Source organism: Chrysochloris asiatica, unplaced genomic scaffold (assembly GCF_000296735.1).
Source record: "Chrysochloris asiatica unplaced genomic scaffold, ChrAsi1.0 scaffold00066, whole genome shotgun sequence".
Taxonomy (NCBI): domain Eukaryota; kingdom Metazoa; phylum Chordata; class Mammalia; order Afrosoricida; family Chrysochloridae; genus Chrysochloris; species Chrysochloris asiatica.
The window spans coordinates 10,469,701-10,488,538 of NW_006408584.1; the positions used below are offsets into that span (position 1 = coordinate 10,469,701).

Here is an 18,838-nt window from a genome sequence, read left to right on the forward strand (position 1 = left end):
TGGTGGACTTGGAGAGAATCTTTGACTCAAGGTTCAGAACTTCCAGAAATTCTTATTCACATAAAGATGAACAGAATCAGAGAGAGGCAGAGGGAGGAACAACAGATGTGAAGGGTCCTTGCAGCTGTGCTGTACATCTGTTTGTTGGTCTGTAAACATTCCACTTGGCTAAGTCCTCTGTGGCAACAATAGTGAGGTTGGCCCAGGATCAGGCAGTGTTTCTTTCTGCTGTGCATAAGGTCGGTGTGACTCGGCACCGACTCGATGGCACCTAACAACAACAGAGTGTTTCAGTGCCTGAACACTGTTTTGCCCAGTTTTTGGTCTAATGACTATACTAGAAATCTGTGTACAAACCAACTCACAAGGCTCAAAGCCAGGGTCTAAGCTGGACGATTTCTAAGTGCAGCCTGTCACTACTGCACCTGGTAGTCTTCATATAATCAAAACTGGCACAGTTTTCATTATGCACATGGTTTCTCTTTCCGTCCTACAGAGGTTTAAAACTCAGCAATGAAAATTTGCTCTCACTAGGAACTTGGCAGGGAGATTATGTTCTTAGCCCAGCAGTAGTGCTAGTTCAAGAAACTTCAACAAAATTGGTTTCGTGTATTTTATAAAATGCAAATATTAATCTAAATCACTTCAAGTTTTTCAAGACCAATTTCTGTTCCCTTTTCTTTTAAAGCAGCTTGCAGAGAACCAGTGGGGACACATTTCATAAGAGATCTACCCTGAATAGGATTTGAATCACTCGTATGCTTTTTCCCAGAATTGTAAAGCTTTTACTCAAATTTTAACTTGCCACAATTAGCAACTGTATCCTTGCTTTTTGCAAGGATTTTTAGCATGTTGACATCAGACTAGAAGGAATCTAAGAAATACTTTCATCCAGATTTCCTTCCTTCAGATTAAATTATTTATCCAGGATTAAATATTTGTCATGGTTTTAAAAGATGTCCAGATCAAGAATTCCAAAAAATTATTTCATTCTAAAGTTTGTTAGGTCTCTTATCAGAAAATTCTTCTTTAGGCTGTGGCCGGAGTCCATTTCCTGAGCAGAGCTGGCCAGTCACTAACTGTCCCTGTCCTTCACCATGCTGATGAGTCAGGCTCCCCTACTCTTGCCTAACTGTATGCTCATAATATGAGTTAATATATTGTTCCCAATTCATTCTACACAGAACTGGCATGTTAATATTTTGAAGTAGCAACTATATTTCCAGCTATCCATAGTTCAGAAATAATTTGAGACTGTAATGGGAGGTAACTATGTATCAGATACCATGCTGAGAACATCACACAACATTAGCCAAGGCTCACCACAATCTTACTCTGTAGATGGAGAAAAGCCAAGAGAACTAAGTAGCCTACAGTTAGGCTGTGATTCGAATCTGTGATGACTTTCCCAAACCCTCTCCAGATTTGTTTTTTTCCTTGACAATGTAGATTGCATCCGATGTCATAATTGATAGTTTGTTTGTATGCTCTATTTAGAGAGAAGGGGCCCTGGTGTAACTGTGGGTTAAGCATTGACTACTAACCACAAGGTTCACTTCAAACCCACCAGCTGCTTCAAGGGAGAAAGATGAAGCTATATACTCCTGTAAAGATATATAGTCTCAGAAACCCACTTAGGGTCACTATGAGTCAGAATCAACTCCATGGCAGAAGGTGATTTAGATTATATGAACAAAGATATATAAATAAAGTGGCTTTGGTTTTCTTAATATTTAACAGTTTTATTTTTTAAAATATTGTCAAATATGAGTCCAAATTTGAAAAACATTCCCAAGGTTTTACTCTGTTGGAAAAGTATGCTCTGGAGCAATATTTACAATAGAATGCTACTTAACAAGACGATATCTGCAGAGAAAACAAATCGGTACCATAAAACATGCCAAATGTTAACAGTGATGAGATTATGGGGACGTTTTATTGTCTTTTGTGCTTTTCTTATCTTCGGAGTTGTCAACATCGAGTTCATAATGCTTTAATAATATAACTGAAAATCATTATTTTAAATGAGACAAATTAATGTTTGTATCTGGGTGTAACTTAAATTTTTTCTGATTTTAAAGAACTGCAATCATTTTAAGATTTTGGATGATATCAAAAATAAGGAAGAACAATTACTAATAATCCCATAATTTTAGTAAAAATAATTTTTGTTTAGTTTCTTTCACTCATAGATTTAGGATTTGGGGTTGGGTTAGAAATTGATCTTTAGACTTCTTTGCCACTCAGTACAACATCTACACATCTGTGATTCTGTTACTATTCTGTCTTAAAAACCAGGAATGGCAAAGATATACTAACAGACAATGATATGACTTGAATATGTTTGCCCTAAGATAAGTTTTCAAGGAGCTCTGGTAGCATAGTGGTTACGAATCGGGCTGCGAACCTTAAGGCCAGCAGTTCGAAACTACCAGCTGTTCCGTGGGAGAAAGATGAGGCTTTCTGCTCCTGTAAAGATTTACAGCCTTGGAAACCCTGCACAGGGTCACTATCGGTTGGAACCGACTCGAAGGCACTTAACAACAACAAGATAAGTTTTCAAGGTGCCCTACTAGAAAAGTAAATAAGTGCTCAACTACTAACTAACTGATAAGAAGTTCGAACCCAGCAGCCACTACACTACACAACATTTTGCTTCTGTAAAGATTATAATTTTGTAAAGTGCTGTCGAGTCAATTCTGACCTATACAAACCCTGTATGGGGTTTCTGAGGAGCAGCTGATGGGTTTGAACTGCCTACCTTGCTATTCAAGCTGACCTTGGCAGTCAAGTGCTTATCCTACAGCGCCACACCAGGACACCTCTGTAAAGATCATTGTTGTTTTTTTTAAGTTCTGTCAAGTCAGTTCTGACTCATAGCGACCCTCTGTGCAAGGTATCCAAGGAGCACCTGGTGAGTTTGAACAACCAACCCTGCAGTCAACTGCTTTATCCCACAACCTGACACCAGAATTTCCTGTAAAGATTGTTGTTGTTGTTGTTGTTGTTGTTGTTGTTGTTGTTGTTATCGTTAGGTGCCATTGCATTGGTACTGACCCATAGTGACCTTATGCACAGAAGAACGAAACTGCCCAATCCTGGGCCAACCTCACTACTGTTGCCACGCTTGAGTCCATCGATGCTGCCACTTGGCCAATCCATCTCGTTGGGGTTCTTCCTCTTTTTCTCTGACCCCCCACCTTACCAAACATGATCTCCTTCTCCAGCGACTGTTCGCTCCTGACAAAATGTCCAAAGTATGAGAAATGAAGTTTGGCCAACTTGGCCTCTAAGGAGCACTCTGGCTGCACTTCTTCCAACACGGATCTGTTGGTTCTTTTGGCAGCCCATGGCACTTTGAATGTTCTCCTCCAACACCATAACTCAAATGCATCAGTTCTTCTACAGTCTTTCTTATTTATCGTCCAGCTTTCACATGCATATGAGGTTATTGAAAATACCATGACTAGGGTCAGGCGCACCTTAGTTCTCAAGCTGACATCTTTGCTCTTCAACCCTTTAAAAAGATCTTGTGCAGCAGATTTGCCTAATGCAATACGTCCTTCAATTTCTTGACTGCTGCATCCGTGAGTGTTGATAGTTGACCCAAGAAGAAGTCCTTGACAACTCGAATCTTTTCTCCTTTGAGAAAAGAATGTTGTTTATTGATGCAGTGGTGAGGATTTTTGTTTTCTTTACATTCAGATGTAATCCATACCGAAGGCTGTGCTCTATGAGCTTCATCAGTAAATGTTTTAAGTCCTGTTCACTTTCAGCAAGCAAGGTTGTATCATCTGCATATTGCAGGTTGTTAATGAGTCTTCCTCCAATCCTGATGCCATGTTTTTCTTCATAGAACCCAGATTCTCAGATTATTTGTTCAGCATACAGGTTGAATACGTATGGTGAAAGAATACAACCTTGTCGCACACCTTTCTTAATTTTAAAGCATTCAGTGTTCCCATGCTCTGTTCGAACAACTGCTTCTTGGTCCAGGTACAGATTCCTCATGAGCACAATTAAGTGGTCTGGAATACTCATACTAAACAATGTTGTCCATAATTTGTCATGATCCACACAATCAAAAGCCTTTGCATAGTCAATATAGCACAGGTACACATCTTTCTGATATTCTCTACTTTCAGCCAAAATCCATCAGACATCAGCAATGATATCCCTTATTCCACGTCCTCTTCTGAAACTGGCCTGAACCTCTGGAATTTCTCTGTCAATGTATGATTGTAGCCATTTCTGTATTACCTTCAGCAAAACTTTACTCACATGAGATATCAAAGAGATTGTCTGATGATTTCCGCATTTCATTGGGTCCCCTCTCTTTGGAATGGGCACAAATATGGATCTCTTCCAATCAGTGGCCAGATAGTTGTCTTCCAAATTTCTTGGCAGAGATGAGTGAGTGCCTCCTGTGCCGCCTCACTTTCTTGAAAGATTTCTATTTTTATTCTGTCAATTCCTGGTGCCTTGTTCTTTGCCAATTTCTTCAGTGTACCTTGGACTTCCTCCTTCAGTATCATTGGCTCTTGATCATATGCTATCTCTTGAAACAGTTCAACATTAATCATTTCCTTTTGGTACAGATTACAGCTGTGGAAGTCCTGTAGGGCAGTTCTACTCTGTCTTACAGAAGTCACTACGGTTCAGAATTGACTCAACAGCAGTGGACTTGTTTTTTGTGTGTTTTGTTTATTGTTTTTTTTGGGTAAGCTAGATTTTCATACACTAAATTTTTGTTAACTTCAGAAAAGCAGTTCTAAATGTAGAGACTTTTTTTTTTTAATGTTTTGTTATGAATTATATGATCGTTTACATGGGAGAACATTAGCTTTACATTCATCCGATCGTATATAATTTCATTACCATGGTTACAATACCCTCCATGCATCATTAACCAATCAAAGGGTAAACCCTGCAAGCATGTCCCCCGGTTGTCAGCACACAGCCCCTCTTCCTTTCTGGGTCTAGAGTCCCCAGCCTCTCCTTCTCTCCACATCATCACCTCTGCCTCCATCTCTGGCATCACTGTTTCTCTGGATAGGGTCCTGCACTCCATTCTTGTCCCGTGATGGTCCCAGGGACCTCCGCTCCTGGACTGCAAAGTCAATCACTCCCCTCCTTTTTCTACAAAACATCTTAAATGTCAAGACATCTTGATAGGAGTTACAGCTGTGAAGAAGAAAACTGAAGGTAACTGGTCAGAGTCTGTCCTTGTCTCTATCCCTGACTTACTGCTGCTTTTTCATCTTTTCCATACAGGCCGAAACCCTGTGCTCCTGTTATTTGACAGAGCCACAGGTGTTTGTCTGATGAGAATTGCTGCAGGTTTTGAATTAAGTAGCACAGGCATTCCAGAATGTTAGACCTTGAAATGACCATAAGGGATATCTTACTGACCTCCACACCAGGGCTTCCCCCACAATGCCATGTGTCCTTTTTGATTCCATGCTCTATTGAACCTTGAATCTTGAAGTCTGTAAATACTGGTGTTTGAGTTAACTGAGTCTTTCTTGGGATAGACAAGTCAGCCTCCATGCTGTGCTTTTACTGCAGATCTTGGAGAATTATTTGGTCTCTGTGCCCAAAGAAGTGCAGGAGTTGTTTGCAAAGATGTCTTTTTCACCAAATGATAGTCTAGGATTCTTGATATGCTCCTTCCTTGTGTAAGTGAATTCTGGATCCTATGGAATGGAAATTAGTGAAACTAGCAATTTTCTGAAAGAGAACAAGTTTCTAGGGGGTTTCAGAAGTATTGGAGTAATTCTATAATTATTCTGCCTATCATTTTATAAGCCTTAATGTTCTTCACCTGCAATCAGAGTGAGTCTGGTGAGCCTAGAAACTCATCTTCTGACTTTAAGAACCAAATGAAAGTAGAAACTCTTTTTAAAACTCTTTAAACATTTAAAACTGAATACTGATAGGGAATGTATTAGGGTAATGTTGAACAACATGATGAACCTAATTAATGTCACCGAACTGTACATGTAAAGATTACTGAAATGGTAAATATTTTGTCTTGTATATATTTCACACATATACACACACTCTGAATACTTAAAATTTAGCATCAGAAGCCAATATGTATCCACATTCATTTGTTTTCTGTTGGTCTGTTACAAATTACCCCTCAAGCTTAATGATTTGAAATGATAAACATTTTGTATCCTACAGTTTGTATGGGTCAGGAATTTGGAGCAGCACATCTAGCTGATTGGTTGCAGTCAAGGTGTCAGGTGGGGCTGCCGTCATGTGAATCCTTTGACTGAAACAAGAGGATCCACTTCCAGGGTGGCTCACCGCATGGAGGCAGGTGGACAGATAATACTAAACCAACAAGGATGTTGGGGTTTTAAGGCAATAATTAATCACACCTTTCCTCATTAATATATGAGTTGAGACAGACATCATGTTAGTGGAAATCAGAATATCATCCTCATTATTGGAATAGTATGGGATTGAATTGCGGCCACAGTATTAGACTTGGGACAACCTCCTGAGTGAGAATTTGGGTATATAGGCAGATGAACTTTTTCAGAATTACTGCCTCATTGATGTCAGTTCCTAATGTAGAGGCTCAAAAGGTATGGACTTATAGAAGACAGGCCTGACCCACAACCCCTCTCTGCTTACAGTATTGAAGTGGGAACAGAGCCACGAAAACTCAGTTTGTAAGCAGGCAGTTTAGAGAGGACTGAACCCACCTACCCAGCTACTTCTCTCAATCTCAAAATAAATCCACTCTTCACTTGTGGAAGATGAGAGAGCAGACAGAGACTGTTTCCCTATTGGGAAATGAAATAAGACTTGACTTTAGTTTGGCCAAGGTATAAACATTTGGAGGGGACAAGAATGGCTTTACCTGTAAAAGTCACTCAAACAAACCAGCCTGGATCATCAGCAGTAGACTGTTACTCATATCTGGACTCTCTCTTTGTTAATGCCAAGTCTCTACTCAACAGAGGAGTCCTGGGGTGACACTGTAGGAGAAGTACTGGACAACTAACCACAAAGTTGGCAGTTCAAACCAATCAGTCCTTAGAAAGCCCATATTAGGGTCACTATGAGTTGGAACCAGCTTAACGACACTTAACAACAATAAACAGAGAGTACATCTAGTTTGAGACTTTTTACAAACGTTCTAAACAATTTCATGCAAACTTCCTGTTGTATTTATGTTTAAGGCTTGTGCAAACTAATAAATAATACATCCTTTTTATCACTACTTCAAATAGTGTGAATTAAAATATTTTTCTCTTTTGCAGGCACCGGGTGGTGGTTTCTTATCCTCCTCAGAGTGAGGCAGAACTTGAGCTTAAAGAAGGAGATATTGTGTTTGTTCATAAAAAACGAGAAGATGGTTGGTTCAAGGGCACATTACAACGTAATGGGAAAACTGGCCTTTTCCCAGGAAGCTTTGTGGAAAACATCTGAGGGGAGTAACACCGAGAAGGCATAAAATCACATCACACAACAAAATAGCACAAGTCAATTTTGTGGAAAGAGCACATCTGTGAACTTCCAGGTGTTGAAGAGAAGAGCAAAAGATTGGTGTGTGGCTCAGTGCTCCACAGCACACAGTGAAGAAGGGGTGTGCGTGGGTCTCATCCCTCTGGATTCTGATGTGTTAGGTGTGCCTTGTACTGCCCTATTGACTATTCAAAGAAAACTATTCATTGTTGTTTTAAAAATATATATAGAATGGACATTTGTTTACAAGGCTTAACTAATTTATTTGCTTTCTTAAACTTGAATTTTTCTTGTAATAGGTAAATTCTTTGGATTATGATTTTAAGAAATTATTAATTTATAAAATGATAGCTAAGGAGAAGCTGGATTCTCTCCTGTCGAGAACAAGAAATTCTTGGGGCATAGAATGAGTTACCCCTTCCCCACCTCACTCCAGTGTTACATTTTGCTTTTTTAAGACAGAAGTGCTCATGCTTTGAATTAGTTTTGCTCTTTATATAACAAATATGCCCCAAGAAGTGCAATGTTCTTGGGAAACCAAAACATACAACTAATCAGTATAGTAAGAGCCTAGGATAGGGAGACAGAAACTTAAGAGACATTAGTGGTTCCCTGTCTTTCTGGTGTCGTCAGGCATCATTCTGTTAAGACCTAGTCCTCAGTTTTAATTTTGTGGATTTTAAATTTTCAAAGAATGAAATCTGTGAAGTGATAAAGATGACTAAATAAAGCACAACCCTTGAATAAAAATATCCAGAAATATATTTAGTTTTATAACAGAAGTCATTCAATTCATTGGATGGAACTTATGGGAATTTGAAGTTGTGCTCACTTGTCTGAGAATGGCTGTAAAATGTTATTTCCCATTTTACCCCAAGTGATCTGCATGCCCAGACACAATAAAATATTTGTGAGATAGTGGTGGTAAGTGATGCACTTGTGTTAAAGTCAAAGGCTGTATGAAACACTGTGAAAAGTTTATATCCATCCATTGTGATTCTTTTCCCACCATCTTGCATGTGTTCCTGGATTCCCACAGTCATGTAAACTGTGCATGATGTGTGTATATTTCGTTGCAGTTTCCTGTTGAGGATAGTTTGCACTCCGAATTCACTAGTACAGGAGATGTAAAATATCCAGTATGATCTTCCCTGTCCCAAAACTGCTGCGGACCAAGGTCTCTGAGTGCTCTCCCTCCCTCTCTGATTTGAGGCATCCCTTGGCCATTACACAAGTCATTAGAGAAAATGGTCTATTTTATGTCCTCCCAGCTGACAGACATAACAGATGAGTTTCTCCAGGACACTGTTCCTGTGACTGTCTGGTTGCAGCTCGGAGAGGCTTAGTGTGAGTGAATGTGCCCACACCTTACAATTGTGGCAAGATCCAGCTGAGCCCGTCTTTTTATATCCATTCTTTGATGTTACTGGCTTCTTCTGCTGCTTTTACTGTGGTGCCACGCAGCCGTGGTCTGGATATAAAACAAAACAAAAGGAGGGAAAACAGCCTGCTAGTGAATGAGATCGTTGCCACAGTTTGCTCATGAAAAGAAATAAATAAAACCTTGTCATTTTTTTGTACTTCTAAGATTTACAACTGGGAAATACAAACATAAACTGAAAAGTCTTCTTGTCATCGCAAGAGGTTTCATGATCTTACCAAGATATATTGTGTTGTTGAAAATGAAATCATTCCTCAAGAAACCATTTGTGTTTTGTTTTGTTTTGTTTATAAAATGCTGTACATTATGTTCCTCTGCGTTGAATTTTTTTGGGAAAAATTCTTTATCTTTACTTGGATATTCATGTAATATATTAAGGTTTGGTAAAATGAACTTTAGTTAGAAAAAAGCTGGTACCAGCTTTCATCTGCATAAGTTGGCACCACTGTGTCATAATATTCTTTATTTTGCTAAATTAGTGTATTTTATAAAAATAAAAAGACTACTACAGGTTAAGATAATTTTTTTACCTGGCTTTTCTCCATATTTTAAGTGATGTGATTGAAGTACTTCTGTTAATAATTTTCTGGTATAAAGTTGGTTAAAATTTCATCTGTTAATAGATCACTAGGTAATATAATATATGGGTTTTCTATTTTTTTTTTTGGAGACAGTAGATGGAGATTTTGTAACAAGGGCTTGTTACACAGCGATATGGTAATGATAAAATTGCAATTTATCATGCCTTTTCATGTTAATAATTGAAGACTGGATGAAAAGTTCAAGAATAAAATTTGATGTTCAACCTTTATATGTCTCTTGTGCTAATTCTTTAACATTTGCTCTAAAAAAACTAATAACTAAAACTTGGAAGACTATTGAAATAAAATTTTATTGTCTTATTTCTATAGAAAGAATTGTTTTAATAGATCTCAGAAGATAGCTACATGAATCAAATTAGTGGTTATTATGTATTTTAGCTTTACAACTGTTGTTAAATACTGTCGAGTCAGTTCAGACTGTTAGCATCCCTGTCCCTGAGGAACAGCTGCTGAGTTTAAACCGCCGACCTGCGGTTCAAACCAACCTTGCTTATCCTACAGCACCACACCAGGACTCCACCTTTACAACCAACAAATCTTATTTGTTGTTGTTGTTGTTATGTACTATGGAGTTGGTTCTGACTCATATCGACCCTGTACAGGGTTTCCGAAGCTGTAAATCTTTATGAGAGCAGAAAGCCTCATTTCTCCCATGGAACAGCTGGTAGTTTCGAACTGCTGACCATGAAATTAGCAGCCTGATTTGTAACTACTAAGCTACCAGAGCTCCTTCTTATTTGTCTAGTTCTCTTAAAATCTTGGTCTTTTAAAAACAAAAGTATCAAATTTCATATGGTACTGTATAACACTTCTGCTTCCTTCTCTCCCTTTAGAGTTAACTAAAATAGCCTTGTGAAGGTTAGAAATTATATTTTATCCATATAAGGTATACCAGACCTCTCTCCAGCTTTAGGATAACCCCCAAGTCACTGTGAGGCTTGGGAACATAATCTTAATGCCAATATGGTAACTTAACTTAAAAAAGGAACTTGTAAATCAAGTTTTAAAAAACATTTTTAATATTTTATCTAATTTATATATATATATATATATTGTTGTGGCGCTGTAGGTTAATGTGCCAGACTGCAAAGCTTTTTGAACTTCAAGGTTGGTACTTCAAGCTCACCAGCTGCTCCTCGAAAACCCTATACAGGTTCACTATGGGTAGGAAATGACTCGACGGCACTTAACAACAATGTATGTATATGATGGTGGTTATGTGCTTTGCAGTCAGTTCTGACTCATAGTGACCCTGTATAGGGTTTCCAAGGCTGTAAATCTTTACATGAGCAGAACGCCTCATCTTTCTCCTGCAGAACCACTGGTAGTTTCGACCTGCTGACCTTGAGGTTAGCAGCCAATCTTGTAACCACTACGCTACCAGAACCATATATATATCTGGAGGGACCAGTCTCTGGAAAAGGTCATCATGTTTAGTAAAGGGGAGGGTCAGAGAAGAAGAGGAAGACACCCAGCACGATTGGATTGGCACAGCAGCAGTGGCAATGGGCTCAAACATAGCAATAATTGTGAGGTTAGCACAGGACCGGGCAGTGTTTGTCCTATTGTGTTCTAGAGTACAATGAATCCCATGACAAAGAGCCTATAAAATAAAATGTATACATGTCTATATCCATATTAAGATCTTGCTGGGCCTCAGTATATATTCCTAAAATGCAGATCCCCTATGAGATTTATCCCATGCTTCAAAATTAAGGGAAAGTATTAGTCAAAGAAGAATCTTGTTGTGCAACCATCCAGACTGTAATCTCACCGAAGACAAATCTGAAACAAGGCAGGACTTGAGTGGGTGGGGTCACTCCCATATCTTCTAGTATGGAAACTGCCAGAGGAGTTGTTAGCAGTTCCAGTCAAGCAAACTACCTAATCATCACATGGAAATAGACTCAGATATTCAACACAGCTCATCACCCAGGTGTTTGAAGATAAAAGTACAAGAACAAGGGTTATCTGCTTAGCAAGTTTGGGCTCATAGACCTCACCCTATCTTTTTAGTTCACACAGATTAAAGTAGCCTTTAGATTTAATACTACACCCTCTCAACAGAGCTGCTGTAAACAAAAGGATGTGTAGGGAAAAAAAAAAAAAAAAAGACTTCCCACACAGAGCAGAAAGTAAATGTTGAGCAAGTAAGATGTGAATTCCTAAGATCCTTATTGGCACTAGAGCTATAGGTTTTCTCCAGCTCTTTCTGCAGATTCTCAAGCTTACCTTTTTTTTTTTTTTTTTTAAGTTTTTATTGTGAATTGAGTTTACATGGGAAAATATCAGCTTTACATTCATCCTATCGTATTTCGTTTCATTGCAAAGATTACAATCCCTTCCATGCGTCATCACCCAAAAGCATTTGCTTCCATTCCCTCTGTTTGTTTTTTGGTGTGTGTGTGAGGGGGAGAATGTACACCAAAGCACTTAGGAATATATTACCAATCAAACAACAAAAGGACATACCCTGCAAGCCTGCCCCCTACCTACAGGCCGCCAGCACACAGCCCTTCTCCCTCCTTGAGTCTAGAGTCCCCAGCTGCTCAATATCTCCATGTCATCGTCTCTGCCTCCATCTTTGGCATCGCTGTCAAACTTACCTTTTGAGTAATTAAATTATTTTTGAAGTTGGAGTCTGATAGATCCACCACTGAAGGAAATCAGTCGGCCTCACTCAGCTGGTCATGAAACCACATGATTCGATTCATAGCTAGTATAGTCTAATGACAGGTTCAATATTACATCAGAATTGCTACTTAAATTTTGGGGCTATGGATATGAGCATAAGAGCATAAACTTCATCAGATAGGATGTTTAATAGAACTTCGGCTATGGAAAGGAATGGAAATGGTTTATACTCTTCAATATTGTAACTGCTAGCCACATGTGGCTATTGAGCCCTTTGCAATGTGGCTACTGTGACTGAAGAAGTGAATTTTAAACTTTACTTCATTTTAATTAATTTAAATACAAAATGCCACATATGGCTTGTAGCTACTGTATTAGAATGTACATGTCTAAAGAATAAAAGTCTACTTTTAAATGATCACCAAAAAAGGGGGAAAGTACACAAAAGCAAAAAGATGGCATTACTATACTGGTTACAATACATTTGGAGATACCAATTTATGACTTGAGGATCACAGAATTTGATAACTCTGATAGAAAGCTTCCCAGATATTTAAAAACACAAACAAAACCTCACTTTGAGCAATACAGATTATCTCTTTAATTATGAGCAATTTGTTTCTCTTCCCTTGTCTCTCCCCCTACCTGGGGGCGTGGGAAGAGGCAATAGTTGAAATAAGAGAGTAGACACAAGAAGAAGCTGAGGGTTTCTACCAAGCTGTTTTGGTTTGGTTGAGTAGACTATGGACTTCTATGCAAACGGAAATCTGTAATCCTTCCAAACCTCGGGTCTTGTCTCAGCTATGTATGTCTTAATTTTGATATTCACCCTTCTTTAGTTGCGAAATATTACCAGAATGAACACATGACTCCCAAAGCTGCTAAAATGATGATCAGATGATCTGCCTACTGTGAACGTAATTATGAACATTTCTCAGCAAATCGAGGTCTGGAGTTTATAGAGAGGGAAAAAATGGAATTCTAGCCCTCTAATTAGAACATGAAATGATGCTTCTGGAACAAAGGCCATGCTTCTTATTCCCCGACCCCTGGAGCAAGGTCAGTTCAAGTGAAGGCCAGCGCCTTATCTTTCCAATCACATCTAGTCCATTTCTTTTGCCAGTGAAAATTGAAAGCTTAATGGAATTACCTTCTTTTTTTAAGCACTCAAGAGTGCTACAAGACATAAAGCAAAAACGTCCTTTTGAGTAAAACCAATTTCCTTATAAATTATATCACAAAAGCACATTCAATAAAATCCCTAGAGGCAAAAACAAAGTAAAGACTGATGCCTTGCCACCAACTCACTATTTAATACAAGCTAATTCAGCCATTCCCTGCGGTCTCAATTTGTAACTTCTCTTTTTTTTTTCATTCGTTATCACCAAGGTTTAGTGAGAACTTTTGTTAAAAACCGATTCTGATTGTGAATCTTGGTTTGGGTTGGCAGGTTGAGGGAGGGGGGATTCTGTGGGTAAAAATTCTTTTTATGTTTTAGAAGACATCAAATGACAGCACCATCAAATCTCGTGGGATTTTTAAGCTGAAGAAACTTCTGGTTTTAAACCACTTCATATAAAATGAGACCACTTTGGTTGTTGAAACATTCTTTGTACAGGAAATAAAGATGGACGCAAGAGAATAATCTGAGATGTAGTGTTAAAATGTGCCTCATATGTTATGTTGGGCCTCCTAGTGCTGACGGAGAGAAGTTCACGAAAAACAGAACCTACAAGGACACGAGTCTAAGGTAAGGAGTAAGAAATCATTTCTGCATCCCAGAGTCTTGGAAGATATGAGGGAGTAGGACAAGTCGCCTGCCTCCCACCCTTGCTCCAGTCACCAGGGCAATAGAGCAGTCTCCATATATAACTGGCACTGCTTGTTCTCCTGAGTAGCAATTGTGGTATTTCTATGATGTGGTGATGGTTGCAGAAATCAATGTGGGCTTGAATTTCCACCCTTTAAACTGAAATGTTTCTTTCCTGTGATTTATTTGCCCGCTGAGACAGATGTGTGGGATTGGCATATTATCAGTCAGCCTCTAAAATAAAACTAAAATGAGTGAAGCTTTCAAGAAGGGGACATCGCAAAAACAATGCTTTACATGAGCAAAGTTGTAATATCTGTCCCACTATCTAAATTCACCCAGTGGTTTAGGCATGGAGAAAACAATCTCAAAAGTTTTAAAATGTGAATCTTAGTCTTTTGTTCTAAAAGTCTTATGCCAGAGAATGCATTTTGTTCTTCCTTTCTTAAGAAAAAAATTAATAAAGTAATTTATCTTTTGGATTATTTCTTCTATTTCTTTCTTCTCTTTCTCTCTCTTTCCCTGTGTCTCCAACTCTGCCCTGTTCTTTCCCCCACCTCACAAACTGCTTCTTTCATTGGTAAAGAAGCTTGGAGTCTGGCGGAATATTCATGAACAAACGTACTCATTTAAAAAAAAAAAAAAAAAAAAGTTCATCTTCAACTTGTTTTTGTTAGGTGACATCGAGTCGGTACCAACTCATAGCAACCCTATGCACAACAGAATGAAACACTGCCCGATCCTGGGCCAACCTCACAATTGTTACCACACTTGAGCCCATTGATGTTGCCACTTTGCCAATCCATCTCGCTGGGGGTCTTCTTCTTTATCTCTGACCCTCCACCGTGACCCTCCATCTTCAATGATTCCCCTTAATTTCCCATCTGAAAAGCCAGTGGGGGTTGGGGTGGGGTGGAAGAGATGACTGTTCTCGCCATGTAGTTTTAGTTGTGCTAATTCTTTATCAAGGTACTGAAATATAATGAAAGACAACACAGCTGAATCAGAGGGTAAAAAAGATCTAAATGATACCAGTTAGATTCAGATTCCTAAAGGACTGAAATAAATGTTTTATTTGCCTGAAATTAATACACAAAACTAAGTATGTTTATTGAGTATGAGAACCCATTGTGTGTCTAGTTAACAATGCTAGGCATTGTGAGAGAAACCAAAGAAATGCTATTATGCAAATGTTTGGGGATGGCTTATAAGACTATGCATAATAAAAATGAAAAATAAAATAGAAATAGATAAAACATGAGCTAGGAAAAATAAATAGGATATCAGGTTGCTATTGTTAGGTGCTATCAAGTCAGTTCTGAATCATAGAGATACTAAGTAAAACTGACTGAAACACTGTCTGGTCCTGCCCCATTCTTATAATCATTCCTGTGTTTGTGTCAACCCACCTCACTGAAGATCTTTTACTTTACCAACCATGGTGCGCTTCTCCAAGGACTGGTGTCTCTTGATAACATGTCCAAAGATATGAGATGAAGTCTCACTATCTTCACTTTTAAGGAGCATTCTGACTACGCTTCTTCCAAGACAGATTTGATTGAATATTCAGTCCATGAATATTCAATATTCTTTGCCAACACTATAATTCAAAGTCATCAATTCTCCTTCAGTCTTCCAGCTTTCACATGCATATGAGGGGACTGAAAGTACAAGTTTTCTCCTCTGTACGAAAGTAGAGTATTCCTACAAAACATTTCCTAAACTAAAATGTAGTAAAGTGAAGAAGCAATTACCATTAACTTTGTTGCTGTTATTAAGTATCCTTGATTCAGTTCTGACTCATAGGGACCCTATGCACAACAGAATGAAATACTGCCTGGTCCTGCGCCATATTCACAATTGTTGCGTTCAAACCCATTGCTACTGCACTGTATCAATCCATCTCCTTGGGGATCTTCCTCTTTTTCACTGCCCCTCCACTTTACCAAGAATGATGTCCTTCTCCAGGGGCTGCTCCCTCCTGATAATATGTCCGAAGTGTGAGAGACGAAGTCTCCCCATCCTCAGTTCCAAAAGACATTCCAGCTGTACCTCTTCCAAGACAGTTTTACTTCTTTTTCTGGCAGTCCATGAGGCTTTTAATATTCTTCTCCAACACCATAATTCAAATGCATTGATTTTTCTACAGTTTTTCTTATTCATTGTCCAACTTTCACATGCATATGAGGCAACTAAAAATACTTGAGTCAGGCACACCTTAGTCCTCAAACTAATATCTTTGTTCTTTAACACTTTAAAGGGGTCTTGTGTAGCAGATTTGCCTAATGCAATATAACATTTGATTTCTTGACTACTGCTTCCATGAGAGTTGATAGTTGATCCAAGCAAAATTAAGTCTTTGACAGCTTCGATCTTTTCTCCATTTATATGGATGCTATTTATTGGTCCAGTGGTGAGGATATTTATTTTCTTTACATTGAGGTGCAATCCATACTGAAGGCATTATTTTATGTAAGAAAAATTTCTGAGCATTCCTAGGTCCAAAAAATAACCTACCAAATCATACCAAATATCACATAGAACCTAAAATAACCCAAACATACAGTATTCACAGAAACAGTTCAAAGGTATTATGGCTTGATACTGAGATGCTGAGTGTAGAGAACTTGGCTACCTCATTACACTGTCTCTCTAATGACTCTCCACAAAGCAAACATGGAATACTGGTTTTACTTTTCATCTATTTTCTTTACATTGAAAATCCTCTTCGGATTTCTTCTGGTATGAGGAGTGCTATGAGGGGGCTTCAAAAAGTTCATGGAAAATTCTATTATCTTTTAATTCCATTTTTCCATGAACTTTTTGAAGTGTCCCCATAATGTAGATCTTTCATAAAAGTGAAGAGGGTTAAAGTGAACTTTTGAAAAGCAGATGATACTTGTACCATGGCTTGGGTAAGGCTTAAGGAGGTCTTTTGCAGATTTGTCTAATGCAATAAGTCATTTGATTTCTTAATTTCTCTTTCTATGGATATTGATTGTGAGTCCAAGTAAAATGACATCCTTAACAACTGTAATCTTTTCTCCATTTATCATCATATTGCTTATTGGTTCAGTATTAAGGATTTTTGTTTTCTTTATATTGAGGTGAATCCATACTGAAGACTGTAGTCTTTGATTTTCATCAGTAAGTCCCTCAAGTCTTCTTCATTTTCAGGAAGGAAGGCTGTGTCCCATGCATATCTCAGATTGTTAGTGAGTCTTCCTCTAATTATGATACAGTGTTTTTCTTCTTATAGTCCAGCTTCTCAGATTATTTGTTTAACATATAATTCAATATAGATTTAATAAGCATGGTAAAAGGATTCAACCCTGAATGTATACCTTTCCTGGTTTTAAAGCACATAGCATGCCCTCATTCAGTTCAAACAACTGCCTTTTGGTCTACTTACACGTTCCACATTAGCTCAACTAAGTATTCAGGAATTTTCATTCTTCGCAGTGTTATCCCTAATATCATTATGATGAATTAGGGATAACATGTATGTAATGTTACCCCTAGCTATGGATAATGTGGGAGTCCAGCTCTCGTGGGGTCGTGGGACACAAGAAGAGACGCGGAGTTGGCGAAAATGAAAGCAATCGAGAACCTCTGCTTAATTGGCTGATGGGGCTCTCTTTCTCTGTCTTTTTCTCTCAGTCTCTCTCTCAGGCCCGGCTCAGCAAGTCTTTATTTTTATACTTAAAATCACACAATACATAATGAATTGGTACTTTGATTTTTTCCTTGAATTATTACACAGTTTATCACAACATTCCTACACCTTAGTCATTAGACAACTTTGACAAAAATACTTCTGTGATGTTCAAACTGACTTTCATCTCCTCTCCCAAGTAAGTGACAAATTGTTTCTTCTTGTTTCCGCTAAAAGATTAAGTCAAACTGTACACAAATCATTTCTACTTATCAGACCTTTGATTACATCTTCTTAGTAAAATAAGTTTCTATTAATCATCAATGCTTGAACTACCTTATTATTTCTACTAATTATCAATCTTCTATCCTACATAATGTACTACTATTTTCATAGTAAAAGTATTACTAACATCTACTTACTTATTTTTCTAAAGTATTCATTAAATTGCTTGATAACAATGTTTTTATGTTTCTTTCTTTTGAAGCTGTGTGGCATAAAGCCCAACCTGGCTAATTGCTGCAGGAAATGTATATTAGCAAGTTAAAACTACCCTTCACTTAAGTCCATTATTTTCTGCCTATTTACGCAGGTGCTTGTATGTAGGGGTTTGTGAATTCTGGCTGGTGACTGATTGTGGTGAGGTCTATAGGGGTAGGTCAACTTGACTTTAGTTTGCTATCTGCTTCTGTTGCCTCATAAATGCACTTACTTTGTACTTAGGGTTTCTGTAAAGGGGAGTTGCTTATACAATTCTCTTTGAATTCAAGCTACTGAAGTTGAGATAATTGTTTCTTCCCAAATTCTGCAGAGCTCATAGTAAAAGGCTGTGAATATGGCAATATTATATATTTTTATAAGTGAATTCAGAGTTATCCTGAAGGGAAGATAGAGGCCAGCTTCTGAGAATTATCTGCTTTGCATGATGTTTCTCCTTCGGCTGGGACCGTGTCAAACAGCAGAAGTGAAGATGGCTCTCTGTAGGATACCATGTACGTGATTGTTTGTGTCGATTGTGTGGATCATGAAAAACTATGGACAACATTGTGAAGTATGAGTCTTCTAGACCACTTAATTGTGCTCATGAGGAACCTATACATAGACCAACAGGCAGTTGTTCAAACAGAACAAGGGAACACCTAATGATTTAAAATTAGGAAAGGTATGCACCATGGTTGAAGTCTTTCACCATACTTATTAAATCTGTACGC

The 18,838-nt window shown here is 38.2% G+C and overlaps 1 protein-coding gene across 1 annotated transcript in view; it reads left to right on the forward strand.

Annotated features, from left to right (window-relative positions):
- The window catches only part of SH3RF1 (SH3 domain containing ring finger 1), a 280,420-nt gene extending 272,971 nt beyond the window's left edge, over positions 1-7,449 (forward strand). Inside the window, exon 12 of the mRNA XM_006864534.1 lies at positions 7,281-7,449. Within this exon, the coding sequence (XP_006864596.1) occupies positions 7,281-7,449 (169 nt within the window). The remainder of the gene's footprint in view (positions 1-7,280) is intronic.
- The last annotated feature ends 11,389 nt before the right edge of the window (positions 7,450-18,838 follow it).